The sequence below is a fragment of the Vigna unguiculata genome, chromosome 5 (assembly GCF_037176805.1).
Source record: "Vigna unguiculata cultivar grain cowpea cultivar isolate G323 ecotype 2 chromosome 5, ASM3717680v1, whole genome shotgun sequence".
NCBI classification, from domain to species: Eukaryota; Viridiplantae; Streptophyta; class Magnoliopsida; order Fabales; family Fabaceae; genus Vigna; species Vigna unguiculata.
Window position 1 is genome coordinate 4,981,107 of NC_140796.1, and position 13,117 is coordinate 4,994,223.

The 13,117-nt window shown below is 34.9% G+C and overlaps 1 protein-coding gene across 1 annotated transcript; it reads left to right on the forward strand.

The window, feature by feature from the left end:
* Positions 1-497: 497 nt before the first annotated feature.
* Positions 498-12,561, forward strand: LOC114185072 (uncharacterized). The gene is made up of 21 exons (XM_028072571.2): positions 498-881; positions 1,092-1,190; positions 1,293-1,444; positions 1,562-1,634; positions 1,706-1,828; positions 2,120-2,228; positions 3,844-3,923; positions 4,066-4,147; positions 7,132-7,271; positions 7,362-7,472; positions 7,601-7,717; positions 7,809-7,898; positions 8,558-8,611; positions 9,008-9,082; positions 9,187-9,262; positions 9,353-9,452; positions 9,800-9,869; positions 10,222-10,295; positions 10,529-10,635; positions 11,312-11,563; positions 11,929-12,561. Exons 1-21 carry the CDS (start codon positions 756-758, stop codon positions 12,198-12,200), a joined length of 2,382 nt encoding a protein of 793 aa, XP_027928372.1. The 5' UTR covers positions 498-755; the 3' UTR covers positions 12,201-12,561.
* The last annotated feature ends 556 nt before the right edge of the window (positions 12,562-13,117 follow it).

Here is a 13,117-nt window from a genome sequence, read left to right on the forward strand (position 1 = left end):
CATTCTCACTCAAATAAAAATAATAATTTTATTGATATTCGCAAATCATTGCTATTGCACTTTTTAAAGTAAAGTAGTTATTATATAAGTCAACAAAAACTTATCATTCACAATTGAAAAACGAATTTGTTATTTCTTTTCATTCCATATTTACTAATGTGTAAGGTTAATACATCTAATCGAAGAGCACATGAAATAAAAATTGCTGCTATATTTAGAATAAAATATCTTCATTTCTTTACTCCTAACAAATTACTACCATAATAATAATATTAATAAAATAAGGGTACAACTGAAAAAAAAAGGTATTTGAGAATTGTGAAATATAAAAAGAATAATTTCATTAAATATTATAAATTGCTGTAAATGTAAGAAGGCTTTAGTATTTGATGAATAAAAATCTTGCTTTTTCAAAAAAAAAAAAAGAAAAAGAAAAAAAAAAGTCTTCTCCAAGAGAGACCTGTATTGCATGAGTTGCTGTTTTACTGTAGTGCAGTGACCCCTACATCCAGATCCTGTAATTTTTTGTGTAAATTCCCCAATTTCAAGGGACCAATTAATCTGAAAATCGGAGTTTATGAACACTGCTTCACAAATACAAAACAGGTGTGTGTTTCACCTTGGCTAACGGTCTCGCGTGTGCACCACTGGACAGCGCAACACTCGATCAGATCCATCCATTCACCGTCGGTGGTTAGCGCTCTCTCCCGCTCCTCCGCCACCGCCACCGCGCGCTCCTGCCGATTCCGATCACCATGTTCAAATTCCTCAAAGAGGTCGTTGGTGGATCTGGAACCGGCCTCAAGGATCTCCCATACAACATAGCCGAACCTTTCCCCTCCGCCTGGGGCTCCTGGACTCACTCTCGCGGCACCTCCAAGGTAGTCTCCGCAATTTCCCTTTCAATTCACTAATATATGTTTGACGAACACCTAAATCTAGTTTGCACCTGTAGAGATAGCTTATACGGTGATGTGATGCTAGATAGATAGAGTGAAACGAAGAGTTTTAATTAGGTGTACACTGAATATGTTTTCATGTGTGGTTATTCGGCTATTCCTTTGTATAACACTGCCACGCCACTGTTTCAGGACGACGGTTCTCCTGTCTCCGTCTTCTCTCTCTCCGGCTCCAATGCTCAGGACGGTCACTTAGCTGCTGCGCGCAACGGCGTCAAGCGTCTTCGAACTGTGAGTTTCGTAATTTTTGAATTTTTATTGTTTTTTTTTTTTTTTTGGTTTGGAATTGTGGATTGCGTGGTTTTGACAGGGCTTTGTGGTGCTGGTTTTCAGGTTAGGCATCCGAATATATTGTCGTTTCTTCACAGCGCTGAGATTGAGACTTACGATGCAGGTTCGCCGAAGGTTACGATATATATTGTGACTGAACCTGTGATGCCACTGTCTGAGAAAATCAAGGAGTTAGGGCTTGAAGGTACACAAAGGTATCAATTGAGTTATTGTTGTTTTTTGAGTGTAAGAGTTATTGTATGCGTGGAGTGCTATAGTGTTTTTGGGTGAAGAGTTATTGCTGGTTTAGTGAAGAGTTATTGCTGGTTTAGGGATGAATATTATGCTTTGGGTCTTCATCAAATAGCTAAAGCTGTGAGCTTCTTGAATAATGATTGTAAACTTGTGAGTATTTATGAGTTTCTTTCTTTTGGCTAATTTTTTTAATCATTTATTGACAAGTTTTATGTTTGCAGATTCATGGTAATGTTTGTTTGGCTAGTGTTGTTGTTACACCGACTTTGGACTGGAAGCTTCACGCTTTCGATGTTCTATCTGAGTTTGATGGGAGCAATGAAACATCTGCTAGTCAAATGCTGGTATTACTTGTTTCTGTTTGCAATATATTGTTTCCTTGTTAGTTTTGGCACTGCTATTTGAATTTACGTAACACTTAAATGGCCATGTCATGCTAAATCTTTTGCAGACTTAAGTCTGTTCACACATTTTGGTCATCTCTAACTTTACGACTCTCATATGATTTATGACAGATTAGATATTATCGATGCTCCATTGTAGTGATTTGATCTGGGCTTCTTTATTTAGAAATAAAGGGTATGGAATAGGGAGACCAAATATTCTGCTCACAAGTTATTATATTTTCTGTTCAGCAATATGCATGGCTTGTTGGATCGCAATACAAACCAATGGAGTTGGCGAAATCAGACTGGGATGCAATTAAGAAGTCTCCTCCGTGGGCCATTGATTCTTGGGGCATGGGTATGCTCTTTTTCTCTGTTCTTTTAGATAATAATTCATAGTGATATCAAATTCGTTTATATGGTGGAATCGAGGAATAGAACATAGGAGGAAGAATATTCTGTTATTTTTGTGTCTTTAGTTTCTAGCTTATGGTTAAGTTTCAGTTCCTCTTCCCAACTGCCAAGACTAGTTGATTGATCACAAGACCCCAATATATATTTCACAATTTGTTCTCATTTAGAATTAGGTAGTTCCACCGAGAATATTTAATAAGATTATTTTCTAGTTTGTGAAATTACACTAGGGGGCGTTTTGCAAAATTTGAAACTATTTAAAAATGAGACAAGAAGGAACTGGTTACACAAGGTCATGTGAAAATATTCTGCTTTATTAGGGTCATTTGACATATTTTGATTTAATATGATCTAGGAATATGAATTAGGAAAAGAGATAATATGGAAAATGTGGGACTAGAACAAAGGAAATTAAGAGAGAAAGAGCTGGTTTTTCATTATTTATTTAACAGTTATAGAATTAAGGAGCTGATCCTATATATATCTAGATTAAATACGTATTATTAGGAACATTATTTTTCCTGTGTCATATCTTTGTTATTAGAGGATATCAGATCTCCTCTGTTTATTGTATTGCTTTCTTTTTCTTAATATAAATAATGCACTTGTGCTGTCTAAATAATACACAATTTCAGCTCAATGTTTATCTTTACTATTATTAATGCACATTAGAATGTCCTGGCTTGACAAAATTGCACAAAAGTTTAAAACATTTGTCTACTTTTAATTGTGAGTGATGTTAGCTTGGAAAACATATTTTCCGGTTTTTTCTTGATAGTCTTAATAAATGAGCTTTATCGCTTTTCTCTTTAGTTTACTATGATAGTTGGGGTCCTTCTCCTTATCCCTTCCAGTTTTAAATATCTATTACCTTTATTGATGAATTTGGATTTGGTTAATAATGAAGAATCAATAGGAAGATTTTTTCTATATTTCAATTTTTTAAGTGGAATCAAAACACAATTTGGTACATCTGTATGTGCTTTTTGTTGTAACAATGCTTGTGAATATCTGTTTAACCGATCCTAGCAGTTCATGGCATCTTTCGTAGAACTTCTTGTCGTCATACTCCTCAACAAAATGGTGAAATTGAACTCAGAAGCAAACATCTTATTAAAATTAATTGGACACTTCTTCATAATCATCTTCCTCACCTTTTCTGGGAGATGCTATCCTTACAAGATGCTATCTCATTAATTGGATTCCATCATCTGACTTTAATGATTGGTTGCCCCACTCTGTGTTTTTGGTACCACATGTTTTGTTCATAACCTCACACCTGGTCATGATAAAATTTCTACTTGGTCATTCATTTGTATCGCCCTCAAAATGGGTATCAATGTTTCTCTCCTGATCTTCATGAGTATTTTATGTCTGCAGACGTCTAATCATGTAAAATCAGTTTTTTCCTTGAAACTTGGCAATCTTTTCTCAGGGAGAATGAGTAATTTTAGTTTAAACTATGAAAATTTGGACTGATATTGTAGGTTCACTGAATTTTTTCCACTTTCTGTTTTCCATTCTATGTCTTAACATATTTAAAAATCATAATTTTATAGGCTGCCTAATTTATGAGGTATTCTCTGGTCTGAGGTTGAGCAAGACAGAGGAGTTACGCAACACTGGTTCCATTCCCAAGGTCAGTAGCCTCATTTTTTTTCTCCTTCATGGTTTTATGGCTGCATATGGTAATTAAAAAGGATATCTTAGTTTACTGGTTGCTTTTATGTTTTTATTTGAGAAGTTCATTTTTCACTTTTATGTTATTTTTTGTCTCACAGTCTCTGCTTCCAGATTATCAACGACTATTGAGTTCCATGCCCTCTCGTAGGTTAAACTCATCAAAGCTTATAGAAAACAGCGGTGAGTTATCCTTTATGTATTTATACTTAATCATATATAGAAATGGTTTACCTAGCGTTCTAGTAGTTTTGCCTCTTTCTTTGAAGGATTCATGTGTTCTGTGGTTTATATTGTAAGCTGTATCGGATCCTATACATACTTGAATACATGTACTAGTAAGGTTATTTACATCAGAACAAATTAATGATCTCTTTACCATTTTTACGATACAACATGCAAACAAAAAAGGGTGGTAAAATCTTCAGAAATAGAAAATTTGGTGGTAAAATGCATAAAAAGTAATTTGAGTTGAGTGATAAAATTCGCAAAAGGATGATGATAATTGAGTTGTAAAATGTGTAACTAATTCTTATTTAATCTAGTCTTGGATATGCTTACCAGGGATAGAATGGAGTTAATACCTAATTGCATGTTTTCTATGGATAATATAGTTTTGATTGAGGAATCAAGGGAAAAAGTTAGCTTTAAACTTTTGGAAACGAACTTTGGAACTGAAGGGATTTTGTTTGAGTAGGAGTAAGATAGAACATATAAATTGCAATTTAAGCAAGATAGAAGAGAAAAATGAATTTTATGTGGACATGAGGGAAAACGTTCTGTCATGGGGTTTCTACATTTAACAACGAAGAATAAAAAATGATGGGTAAAGTGACAATGTTATGACCAGTCAGGTTATTAAAATTGAGAAAGAGAACTTAAGTTATTTGATTGCAAGTTACCTACCAGGCTTAAAGGAAAGTTTTATCCGTACTGCTGTGGATTCAACTATACATTATGGTATTGAATATTGGGGTTTAATGGAACAACATAAAATAGTGCTAGTAGAAAAATGAAAAGTAAAGATGGATGTGTGCGGGGTCAATTGAAGAAAAGATGAGAATGAATTGGTTAAGTTGATTTGATCATGTGCACAGAAGGCCATGAAAAGGAACTAATAGGAGAGTAGACAGTTGAAAAGTAGGGGTGGCAAAGTGAACCGAGACTGGCAAGCCAGTCTAACAACCCTTCATCATTTAGGATGGTCGGGTCAGCATTTTGAACTTGTCAACCCGCATTGGCTCTGCCCACCAACCGACTAGGTCACAAGTTGGGTGGGACAGGCCAACCCACTAGCCCGTCAAATGTATAAAGATGATGTCTAGACTCTCGCACGTCCATATCCTTTTGTCTTCTCTCCTTTTATTTCATATTCATTTTCTATTCTTTCTTCTCTTCTTGTTTGAAGTGGGCTTTAAGCCTAACTCAACCCCACAAAACCGGCTTGTAAGGTGAGGTTTGCACCTCGCTTATATACTATGAAATTGCCTTATCTCTAGCTGATGTGAGACTTCCAACACACCCCCTCACATCAAGGTATATACATCTCGTGCGTGGGACTAGAAATTAATGGGTGGTCCGTTAGCAGCCCGATCGTGGGTGGAACAAAATGTCTAAGAAATCTCGCTATGATAGGCTTTTTTTAAACAATGGCTCTGATATCATGTTAGAAGTGGGTCTCAACCCCAGAAATCGGCTTGTAAGGTGAGGTTGCACTTCACTTATATACTATGAAATTATATTTAGTCGATGTGGAACTTCTAACACTTCTCATACTTAGTTGATTGGGGAAAAACATTAGGGTTAAGGTTCCATTCCATGTGCATCGCCATTGGTCCACTCTACATCCTTCTCCTTCCTTCCGATATTATCACCATCAAGTTCTTCTACTGGAGTCACACGTGTGCATCGCCATTGCTCCACTCTACATCCTTCTCCTTCCCTTCAATATTGTCACTGTCAAGTTCTTCTAGTGGAGTCACAAAGGGAAGGAAATCCTGTGTGGCATCCACATCAAGCTCGGGTAGGCCATTAAGGACAATTTCAAACTGAAATGAAGATAATCAATAAAGGAAGGAGTCCCTCTAGATTTGAGAAGGCATTTGTGGTTATACTCAATCTTAACAAAGGTGATGTGAAAGCTTTTGAAATGAAGGAGTTTTGTTAGTTTTAGTATTGGATTTATGTGACTCTTGCTATGGAATGCACACAACATGTGGCTTCTTCATTGTGCCCAAAGAACCTATCTTTTTATCTCTTTCTTACAGTGCACTTGTGATATGGAAAAGAATATGCAAGTGGTAACTACAATGTTCTCGGTTATCAAATGCTTGATTTTACCGAGGAAAGGGTGAATGGCGGTGGTTGCTTTGAAAACTATTGTTATTGTAAGAGATATTTTTCCTATTTCTTTGTCATTGTACTGGTGTATGACCTGGGGGGGTTGTCAGGTGGGTTTTGAGATACTTTTATTGTCCACAAAAGCAAGCAAATAAATAGGCCCAAAACTGAAAAAAAGAAACAATTTTTTTTTATTAAATTGAAAAATTGAAAAATTGGAAAATGGTGGACCAGCCCGTTAACCTACCAGTCCGCTCTGATGGGACGGGTTATAAATTTCAACCCGTATAACTATTGTTGCCTACCCCGGCCCGGCCTAACCTGTTTTCATCGGGCCACAACAGATTGGGCAGACCCGTTTTGCCACCTCTATTGAAATGGGGTATAAAGAGACCAAGAAGTACTTGCGCGAAAATTATGATCTCATGTTGAATAAAATCCCTAGTAATTTGGTCATCAACCGAAATGATGTCATTCAATCCATGTAGCCGACTTCACCTAGTGGGATAAATCTTCTGTTGTTTTAGTTTCTTGTGAAGAGGATTGATTGTGCTAGGAAAGGGAGGGAAGAGGGATTCACTTTGTCACGGTACTGTGTATTGCAGTTATTTAATGGAGATTTAGCATATCTAAATGTAAAATAATTTTATTTTGTCCAGATCACCTGTAAACAAGAAAGAAAATTTGCTTTAGTAATCTGTATAACTCATTCTATCTAAACGGTTGCCTTTCTTGTTTTGATATTGCCATAACTTGGGCTCATGATATGATTTTATGAAAAATCCTATATTTTATGTAGTTTGGGTTTTTCAATAATGGATATGCAGAATATTTTCAAAATAAGCTGGTAGACACAATACATTTCATGGAAATTCTCAGTTTGAAAGATAGTGTGGAGAGAGACACCTTTTTCCGCAAGCTTCCAAATTTAGCTGAGCAACTTCCTCGCCAGATAGTGTTGAAGAAGGTATATTTCAGTTGAATTTCTGATAGTAAACTATAATCGGATAAACTTTTAGTATCCAATTTTTATGATTCTTATGTTTTGTATTTTCAGTTACTTCCTTTATTAGCTTCTGCCCTTGAATTTGGTTCAGCTGCTGCTTCAGCCTTGACTGCGTTGTTGAAAATGGGTTCCTGGCTTTCAGCTGAGGAGTTTAATATAAAGGTAAATAATATTTTCACACTTTCATGTAAACCATTTCCTTTTCCCTTTTTACAGTGGATACATTTATTTACACTCTTTAATTAGGATTCAACCCCATTCTTGTATTGGATTTCTATATTCAAATCTAGGTACTTCCTACAATAGTTAAACTCTTTGCCTCCAATGATCGAGCTATTCGAGTTGGCCTTCTCCAACATATTGATCAGTATGGAGAGTCTTTATCACCACAAGTTGTTGATGAGCAAGTGTGTACTCAATTTCTCTACCTCCTGTGTTCTTGGAAATTCCTTTTCACAATGTGGATATTTTAAAATTCTTATTGACACATATGACTAGGTTTACCCTCATGTTGCTACTGGGTTTTCCGACACATCTGCTTTTCTCAGGGAACTGACTCTAAAGTCTATGTTAATTCTGGCTCCAAAGGTATGCCTGTTTTCCCTTGGTTTGATTTTAAAATTTAGAAGTGCTACTGGTCTTATTGTGCAATGCCACATACATATAGCATTTATAGCTAATTGGTGTATGTGTATCATGTTTGACCCAACAATCACAGGAAATATCTGTTTGAGGGAAGTGATGACACTTCTAAATTATCTATGTTCATAGCCATTACCTTTTTCTAATAGAACAGAGGTATTAGTTGTATCGGAGCTTGGAAAATAGCACAGATATTTTATTCCACTATGGTCTATTTTACCATCTCTTTAATATACTTTGTTAATAAATGTTTTTGAAGAGGCTCAGATATGGTAATTGTAAGATTGATTTATCTTAGAAAGTGTGTTTTAAGCCTAACTGTACCTAACAAAACTGATTTGTAAAGTGAGGTTTAAATGATATTTAATGCACTTCAATGGGATGCTTAGTTTGCTTTAGATTGATATTTATATTTGTAAGATTGAATAGTCATTAAAGTCTGATCAACCCTTAAAATATCATGTACTTTAGAGCTTGCAGCCTGTGTCTTTACTGTTTCTTTTCTTTATTAGTTTTCCCTCCTCCCCAAATATTATCGTTTATTTATTTGGTGAAATTTCTGTGGACAATTGTTCTTTAAAATGTGGTTTGTTTCATAATTGCAGCTGTCTCAAAGGACCATCTCAGGGTCATTATTGAAGTATTTGTCAAAGTTGCAGGTACTGCCTAAACAAGCTCTGTATAATGAATTAAAAGTCAAACTGCTTGTTTGTAACTGAAAGTGATGAATCGAGAAAGTTTTTGTTTTTAAATTGTTTTTACTGTTTTTAATAATCTTGAACACGTGAGACCAATATGCTGACGGAAAAAAGTGAAGTGTCCCATTAGAATTTTATAATATATTGATTAACACAGCTCCTTTTTTGAAGCATACGTGTTTCCCATCTCTTATCTCTCAGAATTTACTGATAACCTGACTACCAATTTTGATTGGAACAAAAGCATTATATTTAGGGGAAAGTTTACAATTTTATTTCTTTTATTTGCTTCTTTATGTTCATTTCTTCGTGGTTTTTCATTTCTAAAAATGTATAACATCTGCATTTTTTTTGTAGGTTGATGAAGAACCAGCAATTAGAACAAATACTACCATATTACTAGGCAATATTGGAAGTTACTTAAACGAAGGAGTATGTTCCAAATGCTATCTGAAATTCAATCAGTTTGCTGTTTTATTTTATAATGTTATAGCATATTTTTCTTCGGTGAGTTAACTTTGATGCTATTTTGTCAGACAAGAAAAAGAGTTCTGATCAATGCATTTACAGTTCGTGCACTGCGTGATACTTTCGCACCTGCTAGAGGAGCAGGTATCAGAATCATACACTATCTATAACTCTTGTTCATTGTTACACTTTTCCAACATTCTTTTTACATAATTTTAAGTTATTATTATTCAGGTATTATGGCTTTGTGTGCCACCAGTTCCTACTATGACATCACTGAAGTTGCAACCCGGATTCTTCCTAATGTTGTTGTGCTCACAATTGATCCTGACAGGTTATATCTCAGTATAAGCTTGTATTTCTTCTATCCCCTTCACCATGTGAAAAAGATGAATATTCCAGTGACTTAATTCATCCAAATAATTAGGTCTTTTAGTTGGCTGATTCATCATTTTGGTATAGTAATTCATTGCTGCTGAAATGCCTTTTTCCCTAAATTATATATTGATATACTCTGTATCTTCTTTTGTATTTGTATTTATATTTGTGCTGAGATGCGATGTTTTGTTTGTTGGTTCTTGTGTTTAGATTCTATAGAGATCATTTTTACTATTGTATTGTTGATTATTTGGTCATTTTTGAGACATTGATTGCACCATGTTTTTTTCATGGTTTAAACAGTGATGTTAGAACTAAGGCGTTTCAAGCAGTTGATCAGTTTTTGCAGATAGCCAAGCAACATTATGAAAAGGTATACTCCGAAATTGTTCTTGGCTGTTGTTCTGATGCTTATCATGGTTCCCAAATCGGCCAGGGTATAATGTTATTCTTTTATTGAAGAAATTAGGTGTGCAGGCTGAATTTATATGTTTGTGCGTGTGTGTGATTTCTATTTTCTATCAACATATGTCTATCTTTTGCACTTCACATCTGATAATATAGTTTTCTCCCACTACTAATATCCTTTGTTAATTTTTGTAATTAAATAAAAAAAATCTATTGGAAGGAAACTGTATTTTTGAGAAATCACCATTATATTAACTAATAATGTCTTTAAAGATGATCATCTAATGTGATGCTGATGTTATGTTTTCTGTTAAAAGACAAATGCATCAGATACCACTGGTGCTGCAAGTGTGGGAAGCTCATCTGTTCCAGGAAATGCTAGTTTGCTTGGGTAAGTCAGTTCAAACTTTACGTGATTGAAAGTTCAAATGTTAAGAAATGGAGAGGAATAGATTGTTAATATCGACTTATGATTTTAGATTTCATTGTGTTAATACTTAGTATGTGTAGATTATCTAATTTTTCATTCTAAAATAGCTCACAATTGTTATTATTGGTTCCCTCCCCCAATATATACATTTTCGTTAGGAATTTGTTACTGGTATAACCCTTGTCACCTTTCAGATGGGCTATGAGCTCTTTGACCTTGAAGGGTAAACCTTCTGATCATGTTCCCGTTGCTTCTGCAAGTTCGACTGCAGTCACTTCAACAGCTTCTAATGGTACCACAGGTATGGCTAATGCTAACTGAAATGCTAGAGAATGTTGGAAACAATGAAATTAGCACTGTGGAATCTGTCAATCTTTCAATTTCTCTAGTTTCATTAACAAAGAGCTTGCAGGAAATGTAAACCCTTAAAATACAAGAGACATCATTTTGGTCGTCCAAAGAAAATTTAGTTTAACTTACTCTATTTGACATAGAAAGTGACAGAATTGGTCCTCCAAAGAAAATTGATATTAATTTAGTCCTCAATTGAGAGTAACATAAGTTTAGCTCCTTTATCACTGGAAAATGATATCAATCAGTTCCTGAGTCAAACGATGAATGATCAGTGTTTACCGTCAAACACGCGATTTTGTCCCATTTCTTGTTTGGTTGACTAAATCAATGTCATGTTTTTTTCTTTTGGAGGATTGATCTTTCCTGAATCACCTGACTATAGCTAGTTGAAATGATTTGGTATTTATGTGATTTTATTCTATTCTAACTGATGAACAAAGAAAAAGAAAGGAACAAACATGGAAAACAATGGGGAAGATACAAAGCTATCTATTCTGCATCTACATCTTACCTGTTGAAGATGCCTTAATTCATTTTGCTTAATTGTGGTAGCATCCTTCCATGAGTACGTTTTTACGACATTTACCCATGTTTATTTCATTTATTTTTTTGGGGTAATTCAGGCATTGAGACGACAGCACCTGCTCGTGTAAGCTCCGCAACAGATTTGTCTGAACACCCTGTCCCTACATCTCCTACATCAACGGATGGCTGGGGAGAACTTGAAAATGGAATTCAAGAAGATCATGAAAGTGACAGGGATGGGTGGGATGAACTGGAACCACTTGAAGAGACAAAACCAGCTCCAGCTCTTTCAAACATTCAAGCAGCACAAAGGCGGCCTGTTTCTCAACCTATTTCACAGAAAAAACAAGGTATTTTTTCATTTCTCTGTCAGTATTTTGGTATGAGTTTCCATGATTGCAAGTTGTTGGTAACTAATAGTAATTTTCAGTGTCTAATTGAAAGTTATCATATACGGTTGTGCCAAACCAGTAAAGGATAATTTGGAAAACTCTGTCGTTGAATGTTTTATGCTTGATTATATGACAAGAACCACGAGTTGACAAACTGTTGCGTCTTTTATGTTATAAATAATGACAAGATCTATGAAGTGATTGATGTATGAATTCCTTATGCAAGTTTGCAATCTGCTCTGAATGTTTTGACAATTTCCAGGAAATCCTTGAGTTATTCCTTTTCCTGTATTAATTACTTTATTTATTTTTTTAAATTATAGCCTCAAATTTGCCGTCAAAAAGTACACCAAAATTGAACAAGGATGAGGATGATGATTTGTGGGGATCTATAGCAGCTCCTGCTCCAAAAACTGCGAGACCTTTAAATTTGAAAACAGCTCAAACTGATGATGATGATCCCTGGGCTGCCATTGCTGCTCCAGCACCCACTACCAAGGCGAAGCCGTTATCCACTGGCAGAGGTAGGGTCGCCAAACCTGCTGCTCCAAAATTAGGTGCTCAGCGGATAAACCGAACATCATCAGGCATGTAATACAAATTGCCAATGCCAAGGAACAAAAGGAACCGTGAAAGAGTTAATCTTAGTGCTAGTTGTTGTTGCCCTCTCCTTTTAGTGGCACTGATCGCGTTAAAATACAAGAATCCGTCTCTATGATATATTAATTACATTTGTGATTTTATTGACGAAATTGATTTGTATACTATTCTTTTGCATGCCAATAATTTTACATGAAGGGGAATCCTTGGGGCAGCATCTTCTGAGTTGTTGTAAGGCAACAAGGCTGTGTTATATTTGCTACATATTTTGGGGTGTTTTTACTTTTTTATTTGATGAACAATTTGATGTAATGTAATGTAATTAGTTTGATAATATGTAGGACAGTTTTTTGCTACTGGATGTACTAAAACTTGTTATTTTCGGTTCAAATTTTGTTCACTTTTCATGCACGCAAGGTATCATCTCTCTTTAATACGTGACTTGCTACAAAAGTAAATAAAAATTAGATGCACGCAAGGTATAATGCATAAATTACTCTAAAATACAAAATTAGTTTCCAAAACATATTTTGTGAAAAAAAGGTGGCAAATATGCGATGCGAAAAAGAATAAGACAAAAAGAATGCAAATAAAACTACAACCAATCATTTTACCTAGAAAATAAAACTAATAGAAAATGCATTTATTAATCACCACTACCCATCTTGCACATCACATCTTACCCGGACAAACAACTCAAACATTTTTTCTTTGGAAAACAAAAAAGAAATTATTAAAACACGTCGAAATGAATTAGTAAAATGAAAAAATTATTATATATAAATAACAAAAACAATTTCAATAAATCATGCTTCTTACAAGACATCACATCTTTGCATATAATAAAGGGTTAAATGTGTTTTTGATCTCTTAAGTTGTGAAATTTGAAATTAGTCATTTATCGAAATTTTT